Below are 19,830 nucleotides of genomic sequence, written 5' to 3'. Positions count from 1 at the left end.
TCCCCTCCTCAGTTCAATGCAAAATTAATTCACCAGGAAGCGATATTTGTGTGGTCAGGAAGCTCCATCACATTACCTGCTGATATGTTGACTTTAATTTGACAGCCTTTGTCACAGCAACACACTGTCATCACCTCTTTTTTGTACACATTTGCATATGAATTTTTACTCTCCTCCAACTTACTCTCAAGCACTCACACTCACACACACACACACACACACACACACACACACACACACACACACACACACACACACACACACACACACACACACACACTACGCTTACTGACTGCCAACACTCAACACTGTGAAGAGAAACTGTTGCCATGGCAATGAATTCTCCCCACCGGCTGTCTCTTATGTATGTTTACAGAGCATACTGTATGATATCGCCTATAGCCACTTGACCTTGAGAAATATTTATTTATATTAAAAAAGAGGGATTTCACAACTCCTTTCAGCTCCTTGTCCCAAAATGAGAATGCCAATGAACACATCATGCATATACAGTAACCTACGATTGCAAAGCACTGTGGTTCACTGACAAATGGAAATTTGTTCTGCTATGTTCTGAACTTGGGCTGCACGGTGGCGCAGCAGGTAGTGCGCGTGCCTCACAGCAAGAAGGTTGCCGGTTCGATCCCCGGGTCAGGCGGGGCCCTTCTGTGTGAAGTTTGCATGTTCTTCCCGTGCATGCGGGTACCCCGGCTTCCTCCCACAGACCAAAAACATGCTCATTAGGTTAATTGATGACTCTAAATTGTCCGTAGGTGTGAGTGTGAGTGTGAATGGTTGTTTGTCCTTACATGTGGCCCTGCAATCGGCTGGCGACCGGTTCAGGGTGTACCCCGCCTCTCGTCCATTGTAGCTGGGATAGGCTCCAGCCCCCCGCAACCCCGAAAGGCATAGGCGGTATAGATAATGGATGGATGGATGTTCTGAACTTTCTTAGATGCAGCACACAAAGTGCCATCTTGCCTTTTAACCTCCAGCTCAGATCTAGATCACTTCTGCCAAGAAGACCAAGAACATCGACCAGTGGCTGTGTTTCTTGATATTTCCTGAGAGCTTTATTTATCCAGAGGGGAATCAGTAGCTGCAGTGCAAAGTATGAAAGAGGTCAGATACAAAGAGTACAAATAGAAAAGAGCAAGAAAATATCACTAAACAGACATCCAAAATCTACAAAATCCAAAATATAGACAGTGGCAAAAGTATGAAAAAGGTTAATGTGACTTTGGTGAGTTGCAATAACAAATTACAGATAAATGTATATGGTTAGTTCAAAATGTTTAGTCATTATGTCCATATTTAATGTAACGTCCCATTATTCATGTTTCTGTTCTATGAGTCAGAAAGTTTTAATGACTGCAATAATTTCTTTGAATTATCGTTTAGAACTTAGTAAAGTCATAAAATGAATATTTTTGGTATTATGGTGATTGCTTAAGTTTTTCAGTTTGACCCAACGGTGCCTTCAGTATCTCTGTGTTATTTTTATTTTTCATTTTGCAAGACAGATATTTGTTGGTGTCACACTTTCTTAAAACGAATTCACTCAGTCACGATAAACTGTCATTATTAATAACCCACAATTCAAAGAGTTGGTTTTTGAACTTGTGACCCTGAAGGCATCTCGACAGTTTTAGAAACGTCTTTATTTTCAGCCCATCTCAGGGGAAACGTGCTTTCTGGGCCAAGATGCGGGTGGCGGTAAATTTCCGACGGCAAATGAACGCATCATAAAGCTTCCGCACGCTCTGCCCACCTTCGCTCCTCTCCCGTCCTCAGCGCACAGCACAGGTCCGCACAGACACAGCGTGAGCGAGAGACATTCACAGACAGTGTGTGTGTGTGTGTGAGAGAGAGAGAGAGAGAGAGGGAGAGAGAGAGAGGGAAGGAGGCAGAAAGAGGCGTGAGAGAGGAGGAAGCACGGAAAGCTGTCAACAGGACTGGTGGGGACAGATGGACACCGCTGGTCACTAACAGCTAAATTATTCTGAACACTTGCGCTGAAGAGTCGTGCAGTTTGCGCAGGCAGTTAAATCCTGACTGACTCCGCCTGGACTTTTCATCGGACATCTGCGCGCTCGGCTGTGGTGGTGACAGGCCGGATGCCATGGACCCGCTGCTGCCCGCAGAGACGGAGGTGATGGAGCGGGAGGCAGACAAGGATGCGAGGAGGAAGATCCAGTTCTCCGTGCCTTCCCCCGTGCCCACCCAGCTGGACCCGCGACAGGTGGAGATGGTGAGGGACGTGTATGCCTGCATGGGTGCTGAGAGTGGCGTGTGTGGAGGAATGAAGTCAAACTTGGGTCGAGTGCCAAACCAGGATCACCAGCGCTTGGTGGCATTTTTACGCAGCCTGAAAACTAATATCTAATCCCATACTTGTAGCTTTATTTTATAGTCGTTGTGGAAAAACTTGCGTATGGCAGAAATGGTTAAAGTCATGCTAAAAATCTGAAACATGCTCGCCTCTAACTTTCATCCTGACTTTGAAGCGCACAGAGTTGCCCTCTTCTGTGGCGTCTGAAGCATCCGGCCTGGCCGCTAAGGTTGACAGACAGTTACATAACCAGTCTAGCACGACTTTGCAGAACTCTAGTTTGACGCTGGGCATTTCTCTTTGGGCAGCGCTGGGGATTAAGCTGAGCTGTGCTGCCTCACTTTTTTGGAGCCTTTAAAAAGTGATGAGGCATCTCTGCCCTTCAAAAGGAGTGCAGGAGGAAGAGGAGGAGGAGGAGGAAGTGAGGGATAAAGCACTGTTAGCAATATTAAAAATGAGATTATGCGCCTGAATAGTAATACCCTTACCACATCTGTGAAACAAAATATAGAAGGTCACATTGTTAGTCAAATGTTAGTGCATTATGTAAAATAAATACAGCAGTTATGAGGACCTTATGCTGAACCTTTCCAAAGCAAATGCAGGTGAAAGATGCTGACCTGGTAGTGTAGGCATTATGTTGGTGAAATAGTGCAGTGTGAACAGGAATAATATCAGCCTGTGCAGGACCAGCATTTAGTCTGAGAGCCCATAAAGGTCACAAAGGTACCGCTGAGATAACTTTTGGATGCACTTCCTCTCGCAAGTGGCAGCCAAATGATGCTTTAGGTCGATCAGCTTCTTCTGCTTTTAAGACGTCTTCGTGGCAGGCTGCTCGCTGACCAGGTGCAGTGTGATTTCATGGGGCATCTGCTTGGACGTCTTGTTACAGCCTGGGATGTAAAAATAAACTAATAAATCAATAACATCCAGGCACTCAAATATGTCTTGCACATCTGTTGTTTACAGCCCAACTCGCAGTCTCGAAGGCTTTGCACTACTTTCTTTAGCCCTTCATCCTTTCGTTTGCTTTTTAAAGCAGCCCCCTGTGTCTGATTTCATGTCAAATCTCAGCATATCCCGTCTGAAACACTTCTCAACACTATTTGGGTTAAACCAACTCTCACTGATCTGTGAAGTTAAATACTTTATGGTGATTTATGACTGTTCTAAGAGGTTCACATTACTGCAGCTGCTCATCTCCTCCACAATCTTCAATTATTAAGACCCTTTCCAACATAAACTACAACCTGTAAATGCTCATTGACAGCAGCATGCCAGCTGAGCCGGTTTTCCTTATAAGATGGCCTGGCAATCTGCCAGCCCGGGAGGCTGCAAGATTACTGCAAATCTTCCACCATGGATATAACGCAATCAAAGCAGCAGCAGTCTTTGGTAAAGCACGCAAAAGGTCGCAAGGTTCTGACGTCATCATACGTCTTCTTATAGCCACCCAAGCAACTGTGGTGCTGCACTAAACGGGAGATCCTTACAGGATCACCTGTTGCTGAAAACCACAGCGGAGAAAAATCAGCCGGACGGTTTCAGGAATCTCTTCAGTGCTTAACGTGCCAGCAGTCCAGCTGAGCGGATAAACAGCCATTCAGCTGCAAAATAAGTTTTATAATCCACAATTGAAGCAGCTTGCTTGAGAATCCCCCCTTTCTTATTCTCCAACTCAGCACTGCAGCGCGGGCTGCCACTCTGATGATTAGTAAAACTGCCTTATGGCCACATCATGTGGGATGACACTCAACTGTACTCGAGACATGTCTGAATGCTACAAACCACAACCCTCCTTGATAATTGACCCCGGCAGGCTGCGGCTGCTTCTGGGAAATGGCTCTTACTCAAAGGACTTTGACAGTAGCTGAGCTCTCCCGAGCCGCACTGGAGATTTAGCTTTCAGAAATGCACTTGTCGCTTGCCACCTGTCCTGTAATCTGCCACCGCCCCGCTTAGATTCTGAGGATTTGGTTAATGATTTGTTTTCTCAAGCCTGACAGCTCAAGAGTCTGAAGAGCTGCTGTGCATCGAGGCCATTGTCACATCAGTATCCTTCTCATGCAGCCCTGTGAGGCTTGGTCAGGGGTATCTGCCCTTGCCTGACCCTGCTGCCTGTGTGAGTTTACATGAGGCTAGCCCACATGATAGCGATACAGGGTGTATATGTAAGAGTCAGCCAAGTTCTTGTGTGCAACATTTCCAAAACACCCATAATATTAGCATTTAAATGGAAAGCACAGGCATGGAAAGAGAGACAGGTAGAGAGATAAGACGAAAGAGTGGGAGGAAATGAACAAAACAGAGCGTTGAGTTGACAAGGACAAGAGGGAGGGGAAAAAAAGATAACTAACAGAAGGCATGCAAGAAAAGGGAAGAGAAAAAATATAATCAGCCGAGGAGATGACTGATTAAAACCAAAGAGATTAGCTGTGGATGACTGAGGCCTGAATCAAGGGCAAGGACAGCTAATGCGAAGAACAAATTTTCACCGCAGGACAGCCAAGAGATCTCAACTCCACAGGGTCTTATTCAGCAAACCAAGCTTACTCCGTTCTGCTCCCAGTAATGCATTGTTCCTATATACAAAGTAGGGTGCTGGCAGAAAATTTGTTTGACTATCAGTCTTTGAAATACAGCAAAAGGGGGAAAAAAACATGCTTGCTTGCTCCAGTACTGCAGGGGCATTGCAATGAGAAGTTTCCAGCCTCAAGTGCTTATTTGTACAGTGTGTGTGTGAGTGTGTGTGCGACCCTCCCATCCCTGCAGTGACTGTTGAGGCAAATGCTGCAGCGAGAATGTCTTTCCAGTCAAGCTGCCTGCTTGATAAGGGTTAAAATCAGACGCCATGTTCTTTATTCAACTCTCATCTGTTTGCACAGATTCTCTACTGGAAAACAAAAGGTCAAACGGCAATACTGGGTTTCATTTATATTTTCATGAACATCAAATCAAGCTCTATGGAGGATTATTCACAGAATAAATTGAAAGTATTGTACGAGCAGGGATTTATGCTTTCAATGCATGGTCTAAATTGGTAAGTGGATAGGTTAAGGGCTCTTTGGGACACTGTACCCACCCACTGCTGTCAATGTGCATTATAAACATCCAGATTAATGCATCGAAACTGGATGTTAGGTAACCATGAAGGTCATCCTACCTACCAAAACTGAGGTAGGGGATTAATGATTTCCTGTGTGAGCACTATATGGAAGTCCTGTGCTGCTTTATGTCCTCTCTCTGGCTGTTTCTGCAGTTTTCTAGTTGCTGTGTTTTTATGATAAAACTGCAGAAAATCAGATTTCCACACACAATAAAACATGCACAGTTGGAGTAGAGTGTTCGGTGCAGCTGTCCTCACTCTCACCAGCCACGTCATGGTGCTGTGGCACTTGTTGCACCAAAATGAATTACTTAATAATTATTATTATTATTTTTTTGGTATATGCTGGATATGCAAAATGCAGTGTTTTTAGTGAGTTTCAGTGGTGTTTAGATAGGATGAAAACCTTTGTGGCCATTTAAACAGGCATGTTTTTGTAGCCACCTGAGTAGAGGTCAGTTGTCATTGAGAAACTCAGATACCTAAAAAATGTTTCTGTGCTCTCTTAAGTTGTAAAAAACAGCCAAAAGTGATTTTGATTTTGTACCCTCAATGACAATTTTTCCCCAGAATTTTATCTCAAAGGCAGCTCTCATTCAATCTTTGTGTGTTGTCATCCCAAACAAAACTGGATTGTTGAAACACTTCTGGGCCAGTGAATACAAGTCTAACAAATCAGGACGACTTGTTCAATAAAAATGTTTAAAAATGAGATTAAAAAGAGTTCATCACTGCACTCAGAGAGCTGCTGGCAACAATAACAAGTCACTAATCAAAACAAATCCCCAATCGTAACTAATTTCTACAATCCACTAGGTTACTGCCCACGTATACTAAATAGTATGATCCAGTTATTGAGCCATTCAGCCAATTCAAAAAGAAGACTAATAAAACTGTTGCTAAAACGAGACAATTGCATGTTGCAGCTGCACGTGCTTTGAAATGTAGAACGAATCAGTAACAGATCAGGTCGGTCTTGCGGTTCAGCTCCACTGAGCTCCAGCAGGTATTTACGGGCATTTCATACATGCACAACAAGGATCTGATGAAAATCGCGTGTTCCCTGTAGGTGCTTGACCTTCTGGCAACCATGTTAACAAAGCACTCAGAAAAGGTCAGCGCGTCTGAAAAGGCTCTCAGACAGGTGCTTCACCTGTGCTTTGGTCCTTTGACCGCACACGCCTTTTCCCTGAGAGATGCGTGTGTGTTAGTCAGGCTGTGTGAGTCCGCTGCTGTTTGTTTGAGTTTCCCATTCACATTTTAATGTTAACAAATTTTTGACTCCTAATTGGACGCCTTGTAAATTCATATTTAATTTGGTTCCCTTCCGCCGCGGCAGCATGTTTAATTCCGCTGTCTGACTGATGAATATGTATGAGTCCAGCACGCAGAGTGAAGCAGAAGCAGCAGGAGTTACTCCAGAGTGAGAGCTGCCCACACGCTTCGTGCCTACACCGTCAGCTGTGATTGGTTGGCAGCCGCTCGTATCTCACAACAATCTTATTACCATGACACGTTACAAAATAGAGAGAGTGATGACTCTGTTGTATGTTTCATAACACTTCCTGTTATTTTTACTCAGAAGAAGGTGTTTTATTATTGTTTATTATTTGATTATGAATAAGCAAAGCTTGGCGTAGCTTGGACTTAAATCATGAAAATAGGTGAAAATAAGAAGTGGAGACAAAATGTGCTCAAAGTATCAAAAGTAAAAGTACTTAGTATGCAGAATGGCTGTGGTGGTGTTACTGGATCATTATTATTGATGTGTTGATATCTAAGAAGCACTGTAATGTTGTACATGGAGCTAATTTTAACAGCTTAATATACTTTAGTGTAGTTTAAAAAGTAATAATGTGTTATAATCTATAAACTGATGATATTATTTGTATTAACTCAAAGTTAAGAGGAAATATAGCTGGAAAATAAATGTAGTGCAGTAAAAAAAAAGTACATATTTCCCTCTGAAATGTAATGGAGAAATATAAGTATAAGCATAAAATTTAAATAAAGTACAAGGTGCAAAAAAAATATTTAGATTGAATATCTCGGTTTATATTCTATATTATTGGAAAGTTGTGTTATGTAACAGTCTATTCCTGAAAGTGATTTAAGATTTTAAAGTCATACTTCAGTACATTTCATTTCAGTTGCATAACTCTTGGTTCCTGTGACTCACTCTGCTTCTCACGTAGAATACATGAAGATGAGGAATCCACTGTAGTGCAGATGTAGAATATCTGTTTTTGAGTGGCCTGAGGAGAAGGTTGTAGGAGCAAGAATAGCAGCAACAACAGCTGGAGATCATTTTATAATATATGCATGACCCCTGCCTTATGTTCTCAAATCAGAACAGAAAAATTGCAAAAAAAAGAAAAGAAAAAAAAGTGTCATGAAGTGATGTTGAAGGACATAAAACCTTAAAAAAACACACCGCCAACATGCAAACAAGCCACCACCAATCAGTGAAGGCAAGAGGGCTATTATTTGGCATTATGTTCAAGAGGGTTTAAGTCGAAATCGACATGCATCTGATGGTAAAATCAGACTCTGGACGGAAGAATTGAAACACCTAAATGATTACAGCCAAGTGATGGGAACATGCAGCAAGATAGTGGGCAAATTTAAGTAATCCAGCCGCCATCTATGACAAGATGTAATCCTCATTCAGGAACATTCTGGACAACAATCCTGTCTGTTGTTATATAATAATATGCATTTTCTTACTGCATTGTTGTCACAGAGAGAGATCCTCTGCAGACGTAAGAACCACAAGACTCAGTAAAAGACATCAGTCACACCTTGTTCTTATGACGGGGCTCTTTGTATTTGGTTTTGCATGGCACACACACATGCAAATACACACGAATTCACACACACGTAGCATGGTTTGATGCTCTGTCTCTCTTTGCAAAGATCCGACGTCGGAGGCCGACACCAGCCACGCTCTTCAGATTGACAGACCCACCATCACCAGAGGAAGAAATTGGCCCTCACCAGGTAGATCAGCTGGTGTGAACTGTTTTGGATTTGTACCAAAAAACTTTCAGAGTCAAAGAGCAAAGACTGGAGGTACTCACTGTTTTGCATTAAATTTAAATTTTAGGAGGAGGAAGAGATACCAACACAGTGTTTTGAGTAAAGGATGTGAGTTTCATGTTTTCTTGATTTTGCTATCGGGCTCAACATGTACCCAAAAACAATGCAGCCCTCTCAGCCTTGTTCTCTGAAGGTTTATAGAAAAGCATTCTGGGAAATGTTTCAAATTTGCATTGGAGGCAGGAGTGTGTTTGGTGGGATGCGAGTGAGTGGGTGCATAGGAAAAAAAAAAATTCTCATCGGAGCCAGCGCTGGATCTGTCATGAGTGCATGCACGAGGCAAAAGGACTGAGGACGCACATGCACACGAACACTTTAACAAGACGAGCAGGAAGAAAGAGGGGAAATTTACAGGATGTCAGTCCAAGCAGTCAAACAAGTCTAAGAGGGCTGGTGCAGGTCAGGAACAGGTAACAAGTCAGGTGACCAGGATTGGTGGGAAAGCCCGAGGGCATCTAGTGGACAGGTGGAGAATGGCAGGAAAGTTTGTGGAGACAAAGGGGCAGACTGAGCAGATAAAAACATCAGCGACTGTAAATACTGTGTGAATGTCTTTTTTAAACAATACAAGCATTGATGTAATGTTCAAGTTGTATTAGAGAGGACAAGTACATTAGACAAATGGGAAAACGTGTTTTTTTTGTACTTTTACTCCTCTTTTCATTGACTCTGGTTAACAAGACTCCAAAATCTCTTTTGACTTTCTTGTATTTGTCTTTTTCTTCTTGAAGGAATGCCTCATCTTTGCCACCTTTCTACTTTAATTCAAAAATAACAAAAGAACAGCAGCATTTTTCTGCACTGATGTAACACTCAGACTTATACTGTATCCTGAATAAAACACTATCTGTTGTCTATAAACCTTGATTTTGCCTTCTGCAGTGGGTCCTGGGTGAAAATGGAGCCTTGAAAGCCAAACTGGTTCACACATCAACCTACCAGCCACCCTCACTTAAAGGTAAACGCACTCTCTTGAACGTGTTTGTGTGTATTTCACATATTATGCTGCAATTTACATCGCAAATGACACAAAATGCAAGAATTTGTGAGACCTAATTCTGCTGTGGCAACTACCGTGTGGTTTGTATTTGTTTGGAATACATCCGCATCCCAAAAACACAGTGAGAGGTGTGTGTGTATGTGTGTGTGTGTCTGTGTGTGCATGTGTGTGTTATGTGAGATTAGGAGCAGAGACAGCTGTGAGTCTGCTCTGGATCATCCTGGATTATAGGATGGACACACAGCTGCAACATGGTCTGACACATACACACACACTTAGATACACCCAGATACACACACATATAAACACACACACAAAAACATCACGATTTGATATGGCTGTATATATAATATGTAATTATTCTGCTCCTGTTTTGTGGGAATTGTGACCCTTGTGGTCATTGCTGTTTAAAATGCTTAAAATGTCTACACTGATTTAGTGAAAACGTATCTAAATTGCATTTTAACGTCATCATCACAGCGTGCAGATACCTTTTACATAAACACCATCCACACCAGATATCATCAACCGCGTATTAAAAGCCTGACTGCTTGAAATACTAAGAAATGTGACGTTGCAGTCCTCCAGATTCTTGTCATCTATCCATTAATGGCACGTTTTTCAATGGGGGATTTTATTTTCTTTAATTAAATCTTAATATGGAGTAGTAAAGTACAGTTTCTCTGTACGATAAAGAAGGTTTCCAAAGTAGAATCACCAGTAGGACAGTGTGCCTTATTGCATAAAGGGTTTATTTTAATTTAAAGGAATTATTATTATTGAACATAATTCATTGCCACAGTACTTTAGCTCATCATGTTATGTGTGTTCTTCAGCCTGTCATGATGCTGTCGCACTCCATGAAAATCTGCTTTTTGCTGACCTCTCACGCAGCAGTGATGCATTCCTCAAACACCCGTTGTCATTCACAGGCGGTCAAATACGCACAACATGTTTGTATGTTTGTACATCAGTCGTTACGATACGCCTGCCCTGAAGCCTTTGTGCCACTTGATTAATGTTGTGAAACGGTTGCAGTTTTGTGAGGGTCAGGCTCCAAAAATACTTGGTTAGGTTTAGAAAAAGATCAAGGTTAAAATAAGAGTCTTTAGATATACGAGTATGTTATGTTATGTTCGGTGCAACAAATCACTGCGTTCATCAAAGATGCTTTCAACAGAGTGGAATGACATTCCTGCATTAACGAAATAACCAGATTTTTATGAAACATTTTCTGGTTACAAAGATGATGCACATTGCTTATGAGCCTCTTGATAGATTGCTCTTTAAAGCAGCAATAATTGGTACAATTTTATAGTGCAACATAGTGCAGATAGACCAAAACAGAGCTAAAACAAGGTGAATACTGGACAAACATTCATCAGGTGGCCAGAATGTTGAGTCATATCAACTTCAAAGATGAAAATATGTCAATTATTTCAAGTTTAATCATATAAGTTGCAATATATATATAGTGCAAACATGGTGGGACCATAGTTGTAGTCTCTTTATATAAAGTGGCTGGTGTTTGATATGGGTGTGTGTGATGTGGAGAGGTGGTGAGGGGTGGGGACGAGGGTTTCAGTCCGGTCTTCTTGGTGTCTGAGGCTCCAGTACCTTCTCCCAGATGGTAGGAGGCTGAAGCCCTATGTCCTGATTTGTCTTTTCAGCTGTCCAGAGGATGGCCCAGGCCCACCTGTCCTCCCTAGACATGTCTTCAATGGACAAAGAGGAGCCCTCTTCTGGGGAGGAAGAGGAGGAGCGTGAGGAGGAGAGCCAGCAGACAGCCTCAGCTTCAGGTGGGTCAGGCACACATTATGCCATTTTTCTGTCTTATACTGGCTTTTGTGCCACACACAGACATCAAAATCTCTTTCTTGTCAGATCTGAGAGAAGAAAGCAAACCACTCAGGGATCACTGTGCTCCGCCGGACAGTTTGACAGGAAGCGCTGATCTCAGCCGTCACCATGGAGACGAAGACGAGGCCAAAGAAAAAGAGGACGGAAGAGGAGAATGACAAAAGAAGAGGACTCAGATGGAGACAGTGTTACTTGCATAGCACACATGCGGGCTATACGTGTGCATGCATGGGTGTACGTATGAGTGTGTGTCATTTGAGTCTGTGAGTGTGTGCGTGCATGCGACAAAAGAGCTGAATGTGGAAAGAACAGAGAGGGGGATGCAGGCGGGCACGGAGGAAGGTCGGAATATTAATGAGCAGGTATGAGGGAAAGTTTGACCAGAGACTTGTGAAGAAAGTCACGTCTCGGTCGGCCAAGGAAGGGCTAAATTCCACTCAGCCAAGGACACTGCACAAGAAACATGAGAACTGCCGAGAACTGAGGCATTCATCAAGCAAACGTCTCTTTTTTCCGTTCAACAGGATTCATCAGAATTCTGAGACTTTGGTCGTTTGGTGAAGAATCCAATTTTGAATCACCTTTACTCACGTGATGTACAGAGCGTGTCGTTTAGAGATGCTGGTGCTGAAACAGATGATGCACACAGCTCAAGATAAGACTTCCAGGCGTTAACAGACATGTGGAGCTCACACATACACCATCTTACGCAAACATGCATGATTCAGTTTCATCTGTAGTGTGATGGTCAAAGTGGGAAAAATGGCCTCGATGAGGTTGTTTTATAGCATGTGTCATACAGTAGCTCCACAGGTAGTGGGTAATTGTAGTATGTGATACACAGATGATAAATGTGATATACTACAGTATGATGAATATGCAGTACTCAGCAGTAGGGTGTAGGACTACTCCTGTTAGAATTGAACCCAGAAACTGCTGCTTTCAGTTTGCTCTCCTCAACCTTGTAGACATTCACGTGCAAGGTCAAGGAAATCAAAGGAGGGTGGATTACAGACGATTTGAGCGCAGCCACAGCGGACCAGATTAAATCATATCAGACTAATCCAACTAATCACGATAATGCAGCACAGTTTTTCTGCTTTGATATCATGAACGGGCTTTTTGTAGCGTGGCGATTAGCAAGCATGATCTGTGTGGGATAGCAGAGATGATAGGTGGGGGACTGGAAGAAGACCTACTTTTTTCAAAAACTAAATATCTATGATGAGCGTGAAGGTTCATTGTTGACCTTGTATAAATGATGTTTTGTGTTGGTTGCTAATAAAAGAATTCGAATGGGCTTTTGGTGTTTGGTGTCTGCTTCACTGATTTTTGTAAATATATGCTTATTCTGAATTTGGTGCAGCAGCATGTTTCAATTCTACAGGTAAGCAGGTTTATTGGTAACAGGTGATAGCACCATGACTGGGTATGAAAGGGGCATCCTGGAAAGGCTCAGTCATTAACAAGCGAGGATGGAGCGAGGTTCACCACTTTGTGAACACATGATTGTATAAAGGATGTTACTACATGGACTCTGGAACGCTTTGAAAACTGTTGTCAGTAAACACAGTTTGCATTTTGCATCATTTTGGAGGAACCATTGGACGTCCCCAAAGGCAGTTTGATTCAAGTCAAAAAAAGTCAGAAAAACATACAAGAACCAGTTTTGACCATATGTTTCCCTTTATCCACTGTCATCCACCCACAGTATGAACTAAATTAAAGCCATCAACGAAGTCTGGGCAGTAATTTAGATCTGTTTTGTGGCCAATACTTGTGATTACACAGTCATATTCTCGGATTCATCTAATATGATCATCTACACTAACATGAAACTGATGCCATTGCAAATTTTAAGATTAACCCTTGGAACCCTTGAAGCCGTTTGTGAATGATTTTTAAAGCCTGCGTCTATTTCAATATTGTCAATATGTTTATATTAACATAATTCAGTCTGAGGAAAGAAAGCAGGATGACATAAACATTATTTTAGCATTGCTTCTTTATTCACAAAACAGGCAACTCATCAGGCTCTTCACTGAATAACAGCTCATCAAACAGAAATATATATTATATCAAAATATACTATGAACAGCTTGATTGTCACTATTATATATTTCATGATATGCTGAAAAACAAAAACTGAAGCGTGATGTTCTTGATGCTGTAGTTGCTGTGTCTGAACTCCAGGAGGCAATGTGTAATTACATTTCTCCCACTGAGAGATCATCCGGCAACAAAAGGCAATGTCAAATTCACCCTCAGAAAAAACACTTACCGGATACAGTGTAAGTGGAATAAAGTGAAATTTTGCATTCACGTTTGTGTTTTGGTATCTTTTTCCCTTGAGAGTGAGTTAGAATATTTGTAAAATCTTTGCATATCAAACTCAAGGTGACCTCTCACCCACTGGTTCAGCATCACCAATAGCAAAATTATTGGTAAAAAAATAAAAAAGAGCATTACATTTAGCTGTTTGCTGCGCTAAACATGCATTTATCTCGGCTTAATTTATGTTAATTTCATCTGGATGCTTACTCCTTCACTTTAACCCTTTAATCCTTTTTTGCCTTTACGAAGAACACCCCAGTCACATCATCCACCCCCACCCTCATATCCTGAGGCAGTGTGTAAACCTCCAGCCTGATCAGGGTGTAGCCGTTCTCCTTCAAACTACCACAGACCTGGGCCTCATTCAGTGGGACCACAGGGATCTTTATCCCAGGACCCCCAAAATAGTAACTCTCTCCCAGGGCTCCGATGAGCAGGAGGTGACCACCAGGCCGCAGGAGCCTCCCAATGTGGCCCAGAGCCCTGGTGAAGGCAGCCAGGTCAGGGCTGACGCTCTCTAGACAGAAGCAGGACACGAGGCAGTCGGCCCCTGCTGAAGGAAGGGCATCATGGGCCAGAGGCTGAGGGCGATGCACATCAATGGGGAGGATGTCTGTGATGACCTGACGTAGTTTGGCAGCTTTCTCTGTCCATTCTGAGGGCCTGGTAGAGACAATGTCAGTGAATCACCAAATGACGTAAGATAGCTATGGCGAATGCACAACACAGCATTAATCTGCACTAGCTCTGCAGCATTTTCAGCGCAGTTCATACTGTGTGCTGATATAAAAGCACTCCACACTGCATGATGCTGGGTTAGGTGTTAATTAGCTATGCTAGGGGATAGCTCTTGTGATGGGAATGACGGTCTGTTGGTCGGCCGGTCCACCACTTTGGTCCCAGAAGATGAATCAGTGACTTTGGTACGACAATACATACAGACATACATGATGTGCAAACAGCAAGGGTTGGATGAATTGGCATCAAATCTACTACACACACATACACACCCTCCTCAACATGAACTGTAATCCAAGTACATTGCAAATATAACTCATTCCCTGATGATCATACTAGTCAAACCATACTTCCAGACAAACTGAGAATTAAGGGACTGATATGTTATCTCAAGTCTTAAGGGGACCTGGTCGTACCGTCGTCCCTCCAGCTTGCAGACGTGCTGCAGGTAGGGTGTCCAGTCCAGACTGCAGCCTCCCTCATCCTGGAGCCAGTGCTTCAGCTCCTGCCTGTTGACCTCCAGGAAGTCTGTGAGGAGCACCTTGTCGAAAACCTCACAGCCACTCAGCACCTGGTACAAGGTGGGGCCTGAACCAACGTCCACCAGCAGCTCGCCCCTCACATCGCCTGGAAATGTAGACGAGAAAGAGAGAAGTGAGGCTGAGAGACCACTAATGGAGAGTTCTTTGCCCAAAGTCCTTTTTTACAATAAAAAAAAAACGATCTTTGGGCATGAGCAGTGTTGACCAACCCTAAGTCTGCGGGAATAAAGTACTGATTCAGCATTTCCATCAACAAATTAGGAGGACATGGAGTTTAAGAGGCAGGTGTGTTCTATTAGATCTCAGAGGAAGAATAACAGAGAAAATTAAAGAGAAGAAACTTGCTTTTTATATCGAGCGTTTTGGAATGAAGTGTCCGTCCCCTTACCTTCAGTGAAAGCTCTATGCAGACATGCCAGTTTCCACGGCACAATGCTGTCCTGTCTGTCAAAGTCAGCCCGCGGTGGAGTGTAGTTATACTGTAGATACGCTGCAGGATCAAATCCCTGGTAGCAGGCTGCCATGGCCTCTATTCCTTTCTCTGTTCCCTTTTCTTCCATCATCCTGTTTTCTTTGCGTTCCTCTGTTTAGTGGTCAGCCTTCAGGTGCACTGCTACGCCGTTAACCACTTTATATATCTGTGTGTGGGTGTGTCTGTGTCATTTTGTGTGTGGCTGTGCTTTGGGAAACTCTCAGTTACATGGGGAGAGATAGCGATCCTGATTTTGAGCCCATGTTGCTGCCTGATAGCATTTGTTCTGTTCGCACTCCCTCCCCTGAGGCACTGACAGGTCTATCTGGGAGACAAATTGTCTTGTCTTGTCTGTCTCTGTCAGCCATTTTACTTTGGTGATGTTTGTGTTGAGAGGCGGAGAGAAGAGGAATGATGAGCAAGGGAGAGGAAAAGTCTCCCATGCTGACAGGCGCTATTAGATCGTCGCAAAATCAGAGGTTGTTGCAGAGTGCAGAAAAAAGCTGTTTAATATGATTATTTTGAGCGATAAATTTCAACATAAATGGTTTCATCCATCAAAAAGTCCACCAAAAAGGAACAAGATGACACCCAAGAGGAAGAGGTGAGAAGCTCATGTGAAAAATGACATATACATACAGAGCTGCAGCACTTTTCTTTGATTTCAACATGTTTTCAGCAGTATGTAATTATATTTTTGGTGCAACTCCATATGTGCATTTTGGACGTGAAGTATAAGAAAATATTGGAAATTCAAATTAAAGTTCTGGTTTACCAAAAACAGTTTAAGAGATTTAAGAATTTAAAGGCTTTTACCACACAGAGAGGATTAAAATGCTAATGCAGATGGAGTAACCACAGTCTAACTGACAGGCATTGATACTGATACTCAAGGTCTGGAGGACTGACGACTTGGTCAGTTTTCCAATATCACAAATATCTTTCTTGTGATGAAATAAAGCAGTTTCCACAAACATATTATTGACTTCAATCACAGAACCTAATGGAAAATCATAAGGACTTCTGCAATTTGTAAACTAGTCTCTCGCCTACATGTATGTAGTGGCTCTCCACTTCTAATGCAGATGTTCAGGATTATGGTTATTTTTTGCCTGGGAATGCCACAAATCTCATTCACTGCACCATTAAAATTGCTTTCTAAATTTTGAAACGACTAGCCACAGTGGCCAGCTGACAAAACAGCGAGCTTCATCCCCTGATTGAATTAATTTCCCAGTCTATTCCCAGCGTATCCCAAAGCAGCAGCTGAACCAATGTGGAACATAGCCACGTAGCAATCTAACCTATTCTGCCCAAGAGTCTTTTAACACCTCGCTCATCCCTGGCAGCTGAACCAGAATCCTGAACACACACACACACACACACACACACACACACACACACACACACACACACACACACACACACACACACACACACACTGACCCTCTTCAGACATCCAAAATATTACAGTGTCCAAGGGAGATGAGCTATTTGGCATGTGGAATTCTGCCAGCTGATGTAGTTGAAATTGGGATATTTGAGGATTACAATGAGAGTCAGAGTAAAAGGGGTTGAGAGTTTTCTTTTCCAGGAGAATTTTAATGCAAAGCATGCTTAATTCTCTTTGGCATTACCACTGAGTGTGCGAACACTCTGTGTTTATGGGTTTTGGATAGAAACGTGATTATAAAAGCTGGAAAAATTTGCAAATGCAAATCAAGGCCGGCCTACAGCTGCGTCCACGTAGAAATATAAACATGAATCTTATTTTTATGTTTTAATGTATTTAAGAAACATTAATCAGCTGTTGTAAGAAATCCTCACGTTTATTTACCTCAGCCTTTTCTACCAGTGTCCAAATTTATGTACAAAATGAACAGCTGTAATATCTTTTGACCTTATGTTGCAGCTATCTAAACACAACTAGAACGAAAACAAAACTGTCTGTAACCCTTTAGGAGCATTAATCTAAAAATGAAAAAAAATCCCTCTGCAACAGTTAATAATGACGAGAACATTTTCGTAAAAATTAAGCGTATTGTTATGTTATGAAATACTTTTAGCAAAGACAACAAAGAGCATTGTGTCAAGAATATAATTACAAACACAAGCAAAATTAATGAAACTGCAAACAAAAATACAGATGTGTTTGCATTTGTTGTTTACCAAAAACAAAGGTTTCAGCCCAGGAATCGCGGCAACTTCATCATCATCACCACGGTCTTCCTCTCACTGGTCTCTAACACAGTGATCTTGGGTCTCACGCTCACACAGCATACATCCCTCTGGGCACAGACTGGGTCTCGTCGCCCCTTCGGCTCCATGGCGGAGGGGTCAGCGATGGGCTGGTGGGGCCGTCTGGTTGAGAAGGTTTTGGGATGAGGGTGATTCTTGCTGATGGCCCCTGAGAGGAATCGCTGGAGGAGCCTTCTGGCCTCCCAGTGTTTTGCTGAGCGCTCTGCCTCCATCACTGTCGGCCTGTTACAGTATAAGAACACACGATGTATGAAAAATGCCTCTCAGTACTTTGACATAAGCCTGTGGAAGTATTCAGATCCCTACAGGTGCTGCATTCAAAACCTTACTTAAGTAAAATTATATACTTTAGTATTATCAGCTAAATGCACTTAAAGTATCAACATTATCACTAACCTGTGGTGATGCTCTGGGATGAGGGTGAGGCTGTGCCAGTGGGCCATGTAGCTCTGTCCTCTCTGCCAGTCCTCCTCCAGGACGCTACAGTCCAGCTCAGCCCTGCGTGTACCAGCCACACTGCACATCCCTGCTGCCTCCACCAGCCCAGCAGTGGACCAGTGCGGTAAGAGAGGTCAGAAAATCCTCACATTAAATGTAGAAGAGAAACGCTCCCACATGGGCTATTGTTTCTCAGTTGAGGACACAGCATTGGACGTTCTTATCACGTCTTTGCCAGACTCTCATACTTTTAATTAACATCTTAGCCACACATTGTTTTTGTGTGCATTTTTGTATTCAAAAGTAAGTGAGAACAGAAAATGTGTTGCTGAAAGTTGACACGCAGCATGTTGAACCATGAACGTATCACTGTCCTGTTAATCTGGATGCAATGTTGTAGTTATCATGCTCATCAGTAAATTAATCCATTACAATTCAATTTTATCCTAATTTGCCATATTCTTCCCCTTTTTGACAATTTTTCTCCCGTGTTCTTCTGTTTTGTGCTGTAAGAAAACCTCCCCTTTTATTTTGAAATGAATCCAACAGGTTTTCTATGAAATTTAGTCCACATTAAAATATAGACTGGAGGCTACAAATCAAAGGATCAGCTTTGAAAAGGATAAATGATTTAAAAAAATAAAATAAAATAAAAAAAAAATCATTAAATGAATCTGTGGATAATGAAAAGTAATGGAACTCACTTTTCCTGCTTTTCCTTTCTTCCAACAAACCTTTCCACTGAGTATGCTGCTGCTTTTCTGTTTACTTCTGGCAGTCTTCCCCTTTGATCCAGTTTGTCAGAACGTTTCCACCAATAAAGTTTGGTCTTCAGAGGAGACAGTGCAGCACCTCTGATCTTTTCTGCCTTTCTTCAGTGGATAACTGGTCAGTTTGACGGTGGGGGTTGAGTATCGGGGGCTTACATATATCTGCAGCTATTTTAGAGTGGCTCTGCTGCCACCTGGACATGCCACTTTGACCAGGGAGTTAATGAGTTCAGACACGATGAATGAATGGATCATTAAAGTTTTTGTAATTTATCCTGAGGGGGACATGAATGTGCTAAATTTCGTGGCTATTCAATTCAGTTCAACTGCAATAGTTTAATAGAGATTTCACTCAAAACCACAAATGTGAACCTCAAGCTGGAGAAAAAAATCAACATATATAGGATTCATCCAGGGGGAACCATGAATGTCTACACAAAATTCTCTGTCAGTCCATCCAGTAGATGTTAAAATATTTCACAGAATAAATGAGAACTTTGACCTGCCTGTGGTTTTACTGCAAAATTAATATTATAGTTCAGCTTCAAGAATTACAATGTTTGTTATAGTGGGAGAAATCAGTGCGTATACCAGTTCAAAAGGACAGAGGGATCAAAATGAACAGACCTGCTACAAGTTAAAAGGATGTGCAGATACACACACACACACACACACACACACACACACACACACACACACACACACACACACACACACACACACACACACAGTTAGTGGATTAGTGGAGCCGGGAGTAAGGTAAGGGTCAGTTCTTTCCCCTGAGTCAGATGGACAGATAAAAGAGTGAAGAGGAGAAGGAACACAGAAGAACAGATAAAGGGTAAAAGCAGACAACAGAGGAAAGAACAGGACAGATATA

At 42.4% G+C, this 19,830-nt stretch overlaps 2 protein-coding genes across 2 annotated transcripts; one reads left to right on the top strand and one right to left on the bottom strand.

Moving 5' to 3' along the window:
- The first annotated feature begins 1,804 nt into the window (after nt 1–1,804).
- On the top strand, nt 1,805–12,697 carry LOC139350156 (protein phosphatase 1 regulatory subunit 1B-like). The gene is made up of 5 exons (XM_070991295.1): nt 1,805–2,251; nt 8,355–8,438; nt 9,420–9,495; nt 11,208–11,336; nt 11,422–12,697. The coding sequence occupies exons 1-5, from the start codon at nt 2,123–2,125 to the stop codon at nt 11,553–11,555; spliced, it is 552 nt and encodes a 183-aa protein (XP_070847396.1). The 5' UTR covers nt 1,805–2,122; the 3' UTR covers nt 11,556–12,697.
- A 1,258-nt stretch (nt 12,698–13,955) lies between these two features.
- On the bottom strand, nt 13,956–15,574 carry LOC139349967 (phenylethanolamine N-methyltransferase). Its single transcript, XM_070991047.1, has 3 exons — nt 15,400–15,574; nt 14,886–15,096; nt 13,956–14,394 (listed from the first exon to the last, which is right to left on the bottom strand). The coding sequence occupies exons 1-3, from the start codon at nt 15,572–15,574 to the stop codon at nt 13,956–13,958; spliced, it is 825 nt and encodes a 274-aa protein (XP_070847148.1).
- Nucleotides 15,575–19,830: the final 4,256 nt, after the last annotated feature.

The sequence above is a fragment of the Chaetodon trifascialis genome, chromosome 21 (assembly GCF_039877785.1).
Source record: "Chaetodon trifascialis isolate fChaTrf1 chromosome 21, fChaTrf1.hap1, whole genome shotgun sequence".
Lineage (NCBI taxonomy): Eukaryota > Metazoa > Chordata > Actinopteri > Chaetodontiformes > Chaetodontidae > Chaetodon > Chaetodon trifascialis.
Note: the sequence above shows the minus strand (reverse complement) of the source record. Positions and strands in the feature narration are given on the sequence as shown.